Source organism: Lonchura striata, chromosome 20 (assembly GCF_050655825.1).
Source record: "Lonchura striata isolate lonStrDom1 chromosome 20, ASM5065582v1, whole genome shotgun sequence".
NCBI lineage: Eukaryota > Metazoa > Chordata > Aves > Passeriformes > Estrildidae > Lonchura > Lonchura striata.
The window spans coordinates 1,066,952-1,082,075 of NC_140722.1; the positions used below are offsets into that span (position 1 = coordinate 1,066,952).

At 37.7% G+C, this 15,124-nt stretch overlaps 1 protein-coding gene across 26 annotated transcripts in view; it reads left to right on the forward strand.

Moving 5' to 3' along the window:
• The window catches only part of PHF20 (PHD finger protein 20), a 70,310-nt gene that overhangs the window by 39,738 nt on the left and 15,448 nt on the right, over positions 1-15,124 (forward strand). For 17 of the 26 annotated variants that reach the window (XM_085557726.1, XM_085557725.1, XM_085557716.1 and 14 more), the window contains 4 exons: positions 5,964-6,143; positions 10,067-10,165; positions 11,953-12,114; positions 14,358-14,554. In XM_085557726.1, coding sequence (XP_085413852.1) covers positions 5,964-6,143; positions 10,067-10,165; positions 11,953-12,114; positions 14,358-14,554 — 638 coding nt within the window. The remainder of the gene's footprint in view (positions 1-5,963; positions 6,144-10,066; positions 10,166-11,952; positions 12,115-14,357; positions 14,555-15,124) is intronic. The other 9 variants (XM_085557721.1, XM_085557720.1, XM_085557719.1 and 6 more) reach the window with 3 other exon arrangements.

Consider the following 15,124-nt stretch of genomic DNA (forward strand, 5'->3'; position numbering starts at 1 on the left):
AGGTAGATTTTAGTGCTTAAGAAAAGGTGACAATTTCTAACAGATAAAACTTGCAGCAATTATGATTTTGCTATTCCATAAACTTGAAGATGCTCTTGCTTTAGGAGCTTTGTCACACTTATCTCACAAGTTTTATTCTAGACTCCTGGAACTCCTTACTCTTTCAGCTACACAGAAAATAAATCATGGGGGTTGTCTGGTGATTTCAAGTGAAAATACTGCTTCTAAAGTTGTAGAAAAATGTGCAATATCCAGAGCTGTAGCAAAACCTTTTCTTTGCAGTGCTTAAAATTTTAACACATAGAATAGAAGATGGATGTAAGTGGTCTTCAGTGACCATGTTGTGAGATTTGGGAAAGAACAGTTCAAATATAGTTGCTTTGCAGTGGAGTGGAGAGTCCAAAATTAAAATTTCTAATATGTAAATTATGCCTTTTGACATTGCAATCAAAGCTTGAGTGAGCTGGAAAGGTTAATGTGGGACTGATTTGAGCTGTCTCCCCCTCATTCCAAAGGATCTTGCCTTTGCAGTGTCAAACTTGACAGATAGGTCTTTAAATTCTGTAGTTGCTCTGAACAGAGAAGAAAGGAACTGCCATTGCCTGCAGCTTGTATTTTGCATATGCTTTACAGAATATCCCTGAACAGAATGACTACGACTTCGTGGCTACTGGATATGGTCAGGCAATACCCTTCTTCAATTTATCAGGAAGTAGTATGAGATCATTATGGTGAAGCAGCTCTTCCCCCGAGTGCATGTTACAGTACTTGAGTTGCTGCTGCTTTGGTCTTCAGGAAAGAATTATCCTTGCATAGAATAAGGCAGCTGATGCAGTGTGTGTCCCCAGGCTAGAGGAGATGCAGGTATACCTGCCCTCAGCTCTCAGGTTACATTACACCTCAGGTGCATTGCAGAGCCACCTGCAGGCTTCTGTTAGGAGAATCAAGATCTGTACAAAATATGTGTGGATGTATAAGCCTAAAAGAGGCTTTCTGAGTCTGGGCTGCAGATTACTTCAGTGTTGGTCTTAGATGAAAGAGTTGCTTAGATTTTGTGCTAGTTCAAACCGAGATGCAAACGGAATAATTTATTGGGAATTAAATGTGGTACAGTATCTGTGATAGTTTGTCAGTTAGCTACTTATTGATTGCTGTAATAAAAAAAAATTGAGTACAGATGCACAGAACATTCTTAGTTGGAAAGGATCCACACGAATCATCGAGTCCAACTCTTAAGTAGAACTGGATTCTGTGCCCATATGCATTAACCTTAAGACAGGTTTCTTTCTTTGTGGTCCCTTCTCTTTTGCTGCAGAACCCCTTAGTTTACTATTGAAGTACATCATCCTATACTGTGACTTGTGCCCTGGTGACACTGTAAACCATTTTCTCTGAAGGTACCAGTTTTCTCTTTCAGATATGTCTGTCTGTCCATGTTATTTTGTATAAAGTGCTTGAAAAAGGTTTTTTTTAATAAAGATTGTTGTTTCCTGACCTATAAAAATGTTTTTTTTCCTGACTTACACCACTCCAAGGGCATTAGGCATAGAATAGTTTCTTTGTTACCTATAAGTCCCAATTTTGACATCTTGACTTGGAGTTTTTCTGTATTGGTGACTTTCATCTTTTTAGTGATGTGTGTCCTCACCATACCCTGGTGAAGCTCTGTACTTGCTGGATGTTGGAGATTTCTCAGGAGACACAAACCTCATGAACAAGCAGGGGAGTTGATAACGGAATTGCCATCTGAGGTGATGGGTGTGCTCTTAATGTTCTTTTAATAACTACTTAGTACTGGTGTCAACACAATTGTATTGACAGTGACTTCATGAGTTGATATGCATTGACTCCAGGGATATAGTTTAGCTCCTCTCAGGAGTTTTGGTAATAGGCTAACTCAGTTTTGGGACTTCAAAAGCAACTGTACAGTATTAGGCTTTGATTTAGAGTGTGGGTGTAGTACAGTAGTCTCAGTCTGGCAAGTTGTTGCCACTCTTGGCTCTCCTGTGTTCCTTGCCATGAGGAAGAAAATAAAGGAACAGATCTGCAATTCTTAGTTTGGCTACTGTAAAAAATCTGTCCCTAGTGTGGAAAAAGTAGGGAAGGAAAAAAACATTTTGTCAGTATGTTTAAATTTTTTTACATAACCTCATTTTTAGAAAATTCTGCCTACTCAGTTAATTACAGTATATCTTGTTAGTGTATAAACTAACAGGATATAAACATGAAATAATTCTTAACATGAGTAAACAAAATAGGTATTTTGTCCATACTTGTGTTACTGATGAGAGCTGAATTGTGTGTGGGTGGGGTCGGCAAACTTGTTTTGCCATCTTAAAACATCTCAGGCATCTGGTTGTTTCTAACAGCTGTTCACAGGCAAACCTCTGGTCTGTTGTGTAGTGGTTGTCAGATGAATCCTTTGGGAAATTTTCCTGTTTCCTCTTGATTCTGGCTGATGTCTCTTTGCTAGGCAGTGAGTGTGCATGGTGAACTACAAATGTGTTTTTTTTTTCCTTGGAGCCAGGGAAGATCTGCATAAACACCCTCTGTGTTTGCAGAATTGCTGGTTGTATTTGGCTTATTAAGACAGTAATGCATTTGGCTTCCGGGGGGTGGCTGTAAGTCAAGATGAAACATGGTCTTTCAGTTCTTGAAAATACCACTGGAAGTTCCCAGCAAATGATCTCACAGGTGTGGATGGTAACTTTGCCTGATTCACATATGTAGGAAAGCAGTCTCTGCTTCATGTGAATGTTATCTTCTTAGCTGGGGTCCTATATCAGAGTTCCAAGGGATAGAAAGCTACAGCCTTGTCTGTCACTGAACCTCAGTGTGTTTAGTAGTAAGTTTTCTAAAGCTCTGTCTATTTAGTTTCTGCATGGTTGAGGTAATTTCATAACTCAGGTCTGTATGTGTTAGTTTCTAAGATCCTTCACAGGTTCTGGGTCAGCTCTTCATATGACAGGGGATGCTTCTTCCAGGCTTAGGGGAGAGAGGTCTGAAAGAACTCCATGGAAGAAGGCTGGAGGCAGTTAATCAGCAATCCTGTTCGTCTCCAGTATCTTGTGAACATACCTCCTGTTCCTGTTAGTGGTATTCAGTGTCATCTGAGCTGGAAATTAATCTGCTCTGATGTTTAATCACAACATTACTGTTCAACAGCAATGAAAGTGTCACTGCTCAGGGTGTCAGGAGGCTTTTTGTGCCTTTTGTGGTTTCCCTGAGTTGGGACACATGTGTATGTGTCTTCATGGGGCCTGCACAAGCAGCTCTAGGAAACGCATAGGGATCCCTTGTGTACTCCTCGTAGGAATCTCTGTGAGCATGGTCCTGCTATCACTGCAGTCTTACAGCCCAAACTGTGACTGGGTGGAGGCAGAAGAGGGTTAATGTTGGCTTGGGGAGACAAGAGATTGGAAACAGGTGGCACACTCTGGTTCTAATGCAGAAAATCCAAATGTGAAAAATGTGCAAGTTTTAAAGCCACATGCCTAAATATAAGGTGTTAGTTGTGTTTGTTATGAATAATTGTTCTTTATTCTTTAGGGAATGGTTTTATAAACTAACCTGAGTTATACTTCCAAATGGAGAGAAAAAAAGGACACTTTGGTATGGAAGGCTTGTAAGTTTGCATCTCCATGGCCTCAGTTTTAATATTTGCTGTCCCAAAAGTTCAGGATAAATTTCCAGGTTTTTAATCTCATTATCTCAAATTTATTCACAGATTCTAAAATGTATTTTAGACTGTTCAGCAATCTTGTAGATCCTCTAAATTTTCTTTTCAATGGAACGAAGATGTTTGAAAACCTAGCATCTTTGTATCAGTTACTGAAAAAAAAAAAATGCACCCAGTGTATGATAGAGTGCCATGACTCCTCCCCCAGGACAATGTTAGAGTTAACTGAGAAATCTTACAGAAATATATTAAACCTGTATGTCATAAAAGACAGGATGTATTCTTGGCAAAAATATCTTTGAAATTAAGTCTCACAAAGCTGCAAAAACCCAGTGGACATGAAATACAATTCTATTCCACCAAGAGCCTGTGTGTATCTTTGTCAGCCCACAGGAAACTAAGAGGCCTTGTGCTCTTGTAGACTGCTAGGATCAAGGTGTCTATGGTGTTCTTAAATGTTAATTCATGAGATTGAGTTGAGCTATTGGGAGAAGGGAAAGTAAGGAGGCCTAAATGAAGGCTGTCAGGTGTGTACAGATTTTTGTATTGTAATTTTGAGTTTCACTAGTGTGGTGTTCTGTAAATATTTTGGAACATTATCACAGAGTAGTAGATAGTCAGGAAAGCTGCAGAAAAGATTGTTTGTGTGACTTTTCACCCTATGAAATAGACTGTTTGCATTTCATAAACTTTGTTAGGGTACTGGTGTTCCCAAAGAGACTATGTACTACCTGAATCTTATTTCTCAACTACTGTGTACTATGGGAAAAACTTCTCCTCTGAAACTTTTTTTTTTGTTTTTGTCATCTGAACTGATGATATCTTGACCCCTAGTCATGGAAGTCCTCAGAGGAACAGGAAGTCAAAATAAACCTGACTTAAAAACAGACAAGTAAATAAAGACAGCGCCAAAAAACCCAACTGGACAAAAAAATTACCCAAAAAAATGCCTATCTGGACAAAAGGCATCTTTTAGAGAGTCTTGTGTGGTAATTGGGTTTTGGTTTAATTTCTGGTTTTTGTGGCTGCTGTAGAGCACTAGAGCATGTGACTAGAATATAAATTTGGTTGTGGAAATAATTACAAGTCGCTTTTCTTTTTTGTTTGGAATTTTTTTTTTCCTTTAAGTTCCAACTTCCTAGAGAGAGAGGACCAGGGAAAATGTCATCCAGTTTCTGCATCTTGGAGTTTCTTTTGCCTGAAGAGATCCACGTGATTCTGAGAATGCTAGCAATGACATTTCTTAATGTGCCTTGTTATTTCTTCAACTTTAAATGTTGATCATGGCAGGGTGCTTGATCCAGTTTCTTCTTTTAAGTGTGCCCTCCGGGACTCTTTCCCTTCCCTTTTCAGTCACTCTCAGGTTCTGCTCACAATTTTTTTATTAAAGGTGTCTAAGTGTGGCATGTTAATCTTCAGATTAGAAAGAAGTTGCCTTATCCTCTGAACTTTTGAGATGCATATGATAATAGAACTGGACAATTTTGATAAATGCCAGCAGCTTGTCACCTTGGCTACTGGGTCTCATTGACCAGGATACTTGATGTAATACTCCAGAATGGCAACTGATATTGTTTAGTCTGCTGTCCTATCTGCCATGCAACTTAGCTTTTATCACCTTCACTGCTCTTTTTCTGTGTCCAGGAGTCTTTCGGGAGGAGTTGCTACTTGCAGTTAGGAGGATGAAACTGTTCAACTTAATTTAAATAAAAAATGTAATCTCATATGAAACCATGTCTGCATCTTAAGATTTTTATGACTTTCAGGCAATGGTTCTGAATTCTTGCATCTCACTCTTGATTGAAACATTGTTGTTTCAGTGCTATATATTTAAAAAACTTATTCCTTATGTGCAGAGCTGCTTTGTGCCACTTCTATGTGTGTTACAAAGTATACTTTCAAGAACTGGCTGTGGTTCCACTAAATAAAGCTACTGGGCACTTTTCCTCTTGGAGTAACTAATAAAAATTACCTAGCTTATATCACTGCCGAACTGAAGTGTTTGTCTTTTCAACTTTTCTCAAAAAAAGAATCAATTTTTTTCTGGAAGAATAGAAATTTGGGGAACGCATGGACATCCCGTGTTTATTTTTGAAAGAAAAGCCCATCAGCAAGTCCAGCAAAAGCATTGGAGGTTTTAGCTTTTTAGTCAGGGCTAGGATTGAGTTGAGCAATGTCTGATCAGAAACATTCTGTATGGTCTGCCAGAGCTGCTGCTGCTGCTGAAATAGACTGACTTTGGAAAGTATTTAAAGCATGGACTTGGTCTTTGTTCTATTTGTAGATGCTCCTCTACACATAACCCTCAGGAGTACCCCATATAGAGATGAAAAAGTAGAAAAGAGACGAACTTCACCTCCTGTAAGTGCACTGTATAGTCACCGACACTCTATTAGAGACCAAACCAGGAACCACATAGCAAGAGCACTGCGGAGACCTCGGGAAAGAGAAAGAGCTCAACATGGTACGGCTTTTGGTTTAACATGGAAAGTTAAACATGAAAAGTTAACTGGAAAGGAAAAAGTCTTTAGAAAGTTTTAAACATTGTAAGGAACTGATAATATTCTGTGTACCTTTGTTATAGATGAGTAAATGGTTGGCTCTCACAATTAAGGGGTAAACATTATATGGCCAAAGAAGTTTTATAAATGTATAGTTATGGTACTGCAATGTGCTCCCCCCAGTATGTGTTATCATGGGATGGTCTTGGTAATCCAGGGATTTGGGAAGGTTGGCTTGTTACTACGGCAGCATCTGACCTCCAATCAGAATGTGAGAAAGGGACTTTTACCACTGGACAGCAAGGAAGCAGTTAACTGACAAGGCTCTAGGAGGGGCTAGAGATGTAAAAGGTGGAAGCATCCAACTTGATGATGGTGGACAGCCAGCACTAGGACACTTCCTAGGTCTGCTTTTCCTTATTTAGTCCTTTTGTTGTATTTTTGTTAAGGTTTAATAAGCCCATTTTTTAAAGTGAGCAGTTGTTTCTCAAACCTTCATTCTGAGAGAATAATTTTGTATAAATGTATGGCATAAAATGTAAGCAGTCTTTTTTCACTGTCATTTTGTAAGTTTTCATGCTATCTGCACTGGGGTTTATTCTTCCCAGTCAGCTGGTAATATTTATAAGATGTAAAAAGTACTAAAGTATGAAAGGTCATTAAAAGGTTGAAGGTTGTAATTCTGTTAAACTCCTGGCTGCCCAAATCATTAAATATTTTAAGTAATACTGTACCTACTGAGATACCTAAACTTAAAAGAGACAAACGGGGGTGGGCATGAGGCATGATGACCTAAGGTGGTTTATTTTGTAGGTGATTTTTTTCAATAGCACTTGACCACTTCTGGTAGTCAGCAATTGCTACTAGACATCTCTGAAGAACTTCACAACTTTGACTGTTCAGTGGTACTGGGTAAACTCTGTTTATATGGAAGTCTACTGTAGTATAGGTGGGTAACAGCCAAACGAGATGTGGGGGGATGCATGTATACACAGGCACATGCTCATAGAAACAATACATATATTTTAATATTTTGTATGTATATAAATAATTCCCAACACACTTCTAGACTATTACATCACCACTTTTCATTCAGATGTTAAGAACTTGAGTCACAATGATGAAGAAAACACAAATAAAATCTTAGATTAGACTACTGTGTCTATGACAGATGCTCTAGGTGCTGGAGATCACCTCCTTAGCTGCCTGTCTCCGTGTTGTTCTGTTGATCATAGCAGACAGTGCTTAGCATCTTGTTTATTCTTGGGCATCTCTCACTGCCCTTCCTTGTAGGAAGGTAATGAAACAGTGAACAGAGTAGAAATCTATTTAAATTTAGGTGAAATGTGCTGCTTTGAGCTTGCTTAGTATAAGTAAAATATGCTGTTTAGTCTAGTAACTCTGCAGCACTAGTAAAACTGCCCCAGCTGAGGAGAAAGTATGCGAATTTCCAAGCTAAAGAGATAAAAGAGGCTCCTCAAACCTTGAAAGAAACAGGGCAGGGTGACCTAGGAGGTTCATTAATTTTAAAATTAATTTTTAAATTAGTTTTTAATTTCAGTCTAAATGCGATCCTTCAGTATCTCCTCAGTGTTCCTCACTCAGTGGGATGTGTCCTATGTGCAAGTGTGGCATTTAGAGATCATGGTGAACTTTCACTGTGGTGATGTGATGGAGGATGGTGTGCACTCATCCCAGTTTTTATGAGTCTCTGCCATTCAAGGAACTTGAAATCCTTTGTTTTTTCAAAAAAAACCCCAAACAATTAAAAAATATAGTAGTTTCGTGCTTTTTTCAGTTTATCTTTGATCATGTGAATATATGAGAATACTCATAACCTAGACAAGTGTCTCTGTCTGGTCTCATGTCAGTGAAAATTCATTACACCTCAGAGCACTTTGAAGAAATAGCTTTAAACAACAAGATTATTTAGTACCCGTTTTTTTGGAAGACTAGTACAATACTTGAATACTTGTTCTTTGAAGATTTTTTTTTTTCCATGGAAACATGCATTAACTGTGTTGTGCATTTCAGAAGATAGCTCCAGAAAGAAATTTGAAAATATTTAGATTTTTTTCAGATTTTAAGACACGTGGAGAAGGTTAAGGGGACAAAGTGGATAAAGGGACAGTTTCTTTTGTATTTATCTTGGATATGTTAATACTTGTTGAGGAAGCTTACCTTGTACCCTTGGATATCTTCAAACAAAGCCAGCAATCTTATAATGTGAATCTGAATTTTCAAATGAAAAGAAGCAAAATTTTCCTATCTCTGTTGAGCTCAGTTATTCTCTCTTTGCCCTTCTGGAAGAATAAAATGGTAGAACTTCCTTGCATCCTTGTGAGCAGAGCAAAGGGAGTGGTACCAAGAGGATCCTGACCATTAGAAGGACAGGAGATGAGGACAGAGGAAAGTATGAAGGAAGTTGGAAGCACTTTGTTTGACACTTGAATATGCACCTTTTCGTTTCCTGTTTTTTGTTTGGTTCGTTGTTTTCTTCAACCTCCCTCAACACCCATGGAGAGGTGGAAGAAGGTGTCTTTTATGCTGCCAGTCCTGCTGCCTTTGAAGGCCAGGTGTGGCCATGTGGGTGAGGACACTGAGGTGCCTTTGCTAACCTCATGCTAAGAGGGGCACAGAAGTGGCAAAGTAGCGGGAAATCTTTGAGGACTGAGAGGGATGGGGAGATGCAAAGCTAAAGAGTCTCCTGAAGACAAGGTATTAAGCTTGTCCTGCAATTTTACCAGAACTGATTAAATGTGACTGCGATTTGCAGTTTTCTCAATGAACTGTTTGTGCCGTAAATACTCAGCTGATGAATCAGGGAGTTTAGTGTTGACATGTATGAAAGGGATTGACATAATACGTTGGTATTGCTGGTTTACGTCATAAATGGTTACAGACAATCTAAGGCTCTCAAATGGTTTGTGCAAGTGAAGATTTCTTACAGTATAGACTGTCTTCAGGTGCTTCTTCAGATCTCTGTCATCTGATCTTGAAATAGGTTTCTGAATGGGATGTTGAGTGGATTAATCAGCCAAACATTCTGAGAGCAGAGCCATTTTGAGATACAAGGCATCCTTCCATAATAGGTGTTGATTACATCTCTGAGTCAGGATAATTTACATAAGGAACTGCATAAATATCTGGAAATTCTGCTGCTGGGACCTAAACCTGAAAGACACAATGTAACCAAATACTGGGTCTAGAAAGCAGGGATTTGTGTACATGCCCTTGCAACAGGGTCATACTGAGCTGTGCATGCTCTGGAAATGTGCTTTAAGGATAGACTTGATTGACAGCTGTTAGTCATTCAAAAATAATGGTGTGTTTTTAATCCCATAAAAATAGGATAGGAAACAGATGTTGAGAGAGTAGTTAAAGCCGGCTGAACCAATTACTCCATTTTCAATATAAGTAAAATATTTGATTGGGGAGCTGAACTGAAGTCTGGGGTGTTGGAGTTTTGTTCTGTTATAATGCTAGTGAAATGTCCAGTCATAATAATTTAGAAAGTGGACGTAACAAATCCCTCAGTCTTTTGATGATCTCTGAAGCTTGTAAATAATAAATGGGTGCTGCTGTACATTTGATTTCTCTTACATGATACTTATATTTTGTTACGGGACAGTCAGATTAGGACTTAAAATAGATAATTCCAATTGAGAGCTGGGAAATTCTTACAAATAAGTTTCCTTCTTGGGTTTTGTTTTGTTTTCTTTTATTTTCTTTTGTTTTCTTTTTTGTGGTTTTTTGTTTGTTTGTTTGTTTTTCAGGGAACTAGCCTTGATTGTCCAAAGAAATTTTAAGACTTTTAAGAACATTATGAAGTAGAATAAATGTATATATGCTTTTAAAACTAATCTGGAATTTTGTCTAATTTCAGCTGTTAAAGGGCATGAGAAGAACAAAGAAAAAAAATCCAAAGACTATGAAAGATCCAAGTCAAAGAAAAAGAAAAAAAAGAAAAAGAAAACGAAGCCTGGTAAAGTTAATTTTTCTTCTGTAGATAAAACTGGTTTCATTATTTTGTTTTATTACAAAAAATCACTTTACATCTCTTAAGAGCAGGCACTGTAGTTCAGCCGTTTTCTTCACTTAGCTTTTATTTTATTAAATAATTTATTTTTAATTGTGATTGACAAGATAATTTATTTTTTGGTTAAGCTTCATCGTTAATGCTGGGTAGTGGCTTGTAGTAGTGTTTGTAATGGCATAGAATTAATGTCACTCGTAAATTAATGTCAGTCTGTAAGTCGGGCTTTTCCTTAATAAATGTGCTTCTGTGCAAGCTTTGCCTAATTAAGAGGGTGCAGATGCCATGTGTACAGGCTGTTCTCTGTTATGTTAGTTTTGGGACTGCTTTATGAATGCTGGAGTTTGGAAAAACTGAGGCCTCTTTTTCTGCTCTTAACCGTATTATTTCTTACACCTTCACTTTGGGAGGGAGTGGGCTGTAACAATGAGCTCAGTTAAACCTGTCACAGCCTTAATTTCTTTCTTAAAGATTTTTTTTTTTTCTGGAGAGATTTAGTAAAAGCCCTATTTGAAGTCTATACTCAAGCTGTGTCCCTCTTTCATGTCTCATAACATGCTGTTGCACTACATTAAAATGCGTGTAGTAGCAATGTGTCTTCTTGGTTTCATCTCTGGAGGCTTGGGAATGCTTTCCTGGGGCCACGTCAAGCTTTCAACTTGAAGTAGAGGCCCAAGCATTAGACGTAATGGATTCTTCACTGCTGAAAACACAGCTGATTCTGGAAAATTTCTTTGGTGAAACGTTTAAGGATTCAAGTGTGACAACTTCCTCTGCTATTGTGAGGATGCAGCATACTTCAATCTGCTAGGCATCATTTGTGAAACTAGATCTCCCCTAAAGAGGAGTTTCTGAGATAGAAATGCCTTACTTCTCTGATGACTGCCTTGAATAGGGCCAGCTATCAAGAGAGTGGATTGGAAGAACCACAGGCTAAGTCAGTAAGAACTGTACTGAAACAAATAATTTTAATTAATTTCTTACTGTATGGTGCTCACAAATATAATGATAAAGTGCAAAATATGATTAGTCAATTCATGCACCAAGTCCCCACAAGCTACATATCAGTCTGTTGTTGGGTGTTAAGATGTTACATGCCTTTTTTTGATGTTGACCTTATGGTAATTCAGTCCAGGAACTGTGAATATTTTTTCCAGATAACTGGAGAGTGCTACTTGTAATTTCAGCCAGCCTTGATTTATGTCCAGTGTAGGCCTCACAGAGGAATCATTCAAGGTGTTTTCTTTACACACTCTTAAACTGGGCTTGTCCACCTGTGCATTCTGTTCCATTCATAGACTAGGAAAACAAGTGCTTTCTATCCACTTTGAAGTCTATGAAATTAGAGAATGTGTATAGCTTTGTGTGAGTAAGAGTGGGATGTGAGGGGGAGGTCTCCAGCTACTAATGCTTCTGTGGAAGTGCTTGTAAAGCAGAGGCATTTGTATACCTATGCAGCCTGAAGAATAGTTGGCTTGGAAAGGCTGGTCACTTAGACCTTTATAATTTCTGACAGCAATAAACAGTGACTGGGTGGCATAAAATTGCCTGGTTCAGAAAATACCTTCTTGCTTCTGGAAAGCTTGCACATCTTGCAGCAGCATCATGCAGTCCCATAGCTCCAGCATACTGGGATCTGGCTCAGTGAATTACACATTTCTGCTATGGGCATGCATGGTGCTGTTTCTTCTTTTTTTGACCATGAATTTCTAATAACGTTTACTACAATTTTACAGGGTATTCGGGCATTGGGGACAGCACAGATATCTCACAAGAGCTTTCACCTGAAAAATCAGTTGTCACAAAATCTAATTCTTCAAATAAATCATTTGCTCACCCAAGTACACTGCTTCACTGCACTGACTCTGGACAGCACAAAGGAAAATCAAAAGCAAATGGTGAGATGACTCTCCTCTGTGGCTTTCTGGTTTGCTCTTTCATTACCAGTAAATATGTGAGCAGCACTAACATACCTGAAAACTGGTTCTTAATTGTGTAAATTTGGCTATTCTTACTCAGGATCGTGTATATTTCTTTTCCCCCCCACTTGATAAGGTGGGAACTAGTTCATTTGTCAGAGCTTGATGCTGCTGATTTTTATTTTGACTTTACTTTCATATACACTTCAAGACTGTTGCCTTTATTTCAGAAACCAAACTCATTTTGTGAGGTTTTTTTTTCAGTGCCTTATTAACTCTGAAAATAATTGAGTTACAATTCAATAATTAAATTTTTTATATTGCCAAAAGTTTCTACAAAGTAAGAGCTCCTTCAGAATTTAAAAGGGGTGCTTTGCAAGCTTGCTGTGTTCAAGAGACCACTGGGTGTGGTGATGTGTAATTGTATAGATACAGAATATAGTTATAATGACTTTCTGAGCTTCATACGAGAAGCTCTTGAGTAGCTGTGTACTGGTGTCTTCATAGTACTTCATACACAGAATCCATAAAAATCTGGCTGCTGTGTATCATCTTTCATAATTCTTAATATCTTGCTCCATGTTGCTACTTACTGATACAAACTGGTACAATAAAAATGATAAATGTTTGTTTTTTCTCTTGTTCTTAAAACTCTTGTTCTTAAAACTCACAGATTTGAAGGAAATAGAAAATATTTGACAGCTTGATTATATTACAAGAACCTTAAATTCGTTTTTGTACAGATACACTGTTGAGAACCATTTGAGCTTGTTTTGGGGGTTTTTTGTTTGATTTTTAGGGTTTTTTTGGCATAGCTTTGTTTGTTATTGGACAAAAGTAAAATATAACTTCAGTTAAATTTCCGTTTATAGGCCAAACAGGAAACATTAAAAACTACTAAAGTGCAGATAGCAATAATGTCTTGAAAAGCGTTTTGCAAGTCTGAGCAGTTGTGTTTCTGGAGATATCAACCATAGGACATACCGTTTAGTAGCTTGGCTATCAGTTACTCAGACTTCTTTTAATCAGTTGATAGATATTGAAAGAGAAATACCAGAAATTATTTTATTTTATTATTTTAAAATTGTTTTGTTGCTTTTTGCATCTGCAGGACTTGTGCCTAGACAGACAAGGTCTGGTATAAACAAAAGTGAAACTTATTTGTAATATGGAAGTGTAGTGTGCCTGCCTAACCTGTCACTTCCGCAGTACCTTAGGAAAGGGTGTCCTAGTTCAGAGGCAGAATGAAACTTTTAAACATGGAAATAAATTATTGTGTTGGGTTCTCATCCCTTTTAATTTGACAACAGATGTTTCTCTAAAATACACAGTTTATGCCACAGGCTGGTAGTTCTGCTTTTGCATTTTATGATTCTGTGAGCTAAATGATGAAAGTAGTTATCCTCACTGTAGGTGAGACCTCACCATTGTACTGAAGACTAAAATTTTTACCTTCCATTTCCCTTTTATTCATTAAATTATTTTCAAATAATTAAAATGCCTCTTCTTCCTCTGACCCTCCCATTCTATCCCCAAGGAAGATGCAGACATTTATTTAATTTTATTGAGGCAAGATTCTCAATTAAGCTGTTACTGAAGCAAGATTCTCAGTGCTGTTCAGTCTAAATTTTCTTGGTAGTTTTATTCAATCTAGGATCCACTAATGTTTCAGCTAAGTAGTGCGAGTGCATTCTGGAAGAATACCTTGTGCAGTGCACTGCCTGTGAGTTTATAAATGCATCCTAAACAGAAGAGTAAATGAAAATAATTTCTGAAGCAGGATTAAATTCTGTGTTGGACCCAGTATTTCTGTCATGGAAGCATCACTTTGTGAGACTGAATGGTTCATAAAACAGAACCCTCTTGCCTCCTTTTGAGAGTTCTACATTAGAGGTGCCAAGTCACAATTCTATACCAATTGCAGCAATGAGCATGAATCCTGTTTGAATGTACAAGCCTGGTTTTGTTGTTTATAGTTTTGTCTGAAGAGACTTGGTTTGAGATGCTGTATGTTGACAGTACAGTTTTAATGACAAAAGCTGTTAAGGTGGATATTTTGAGGGAGCCATTAATGAGACTTTAAAACTTCATTATATAGTAACCTTCAATAAACTGTTGAAACTGTGGTATTCTTTAAATTACACTGTGAACTTATGCTTTTTGGAATGTATGTCTGCATACTTGGGATGAGATTTTGAGGGACCTTTTTCATAATTACTCAGGATTTTATATAAATACTTCTTGTACAGAGGATGACACCCTGAGTGAGTCATCTATGGATAGCTTGCCTTGGAGTGACAATGACTGCAGTCAGGATGTTGATGTAACCACAAACCCTGATGAAGAAATAGAAGAAAGTGATTTTGAGATTGTTCGGTGTGTTTGTGAAGTAAAAGAAGAAAATGACTTCATGATTCAGGTATGAAGTGGAGGGTAAATACACATTTCATTGAATGCAGTGGAAGGTGTCAGTAGAGAAACTTCTGTTTTGTACATGAAATAATAAACTATTGTTGACTTCCAAAGTCATAACATTTTTTAAGTAATCTGTCAGGGTGACTGCTATGATAATTAACTTCTGCTTCATAGTACAATTTAGGATTTTTAATTGAAGGAAAGAGGAAACATTCACTCCAAGTAAAAAATGATTGGCTTATTATTTGTGAATTTTTCTAAACATTGAAGACATCATTGATTGTGAGAATGCATATTTGAAATCAGTGATTTTTTCGGGCTCCCTCTAATTTAGAGCCTGTTCAGAACATTGCCTTGAGATACCTAGTGTACCTCCCATTCCTCTGGCCTGGTAAGAAGCTTGACTTATACATACAATTCTCCAGACAGGATGAACATCCAAAAAAAAAAAAAATTTGAAGGCTTTGCTTTAAAGCAGAACTGCATTTGTCATTTGTCCATTCTGCAGTTGTCTGCAAATTCGAAGTTCCTAATCTGCCTAAGGCCATCTGTCCATTCCACATGTGCTCTTTTT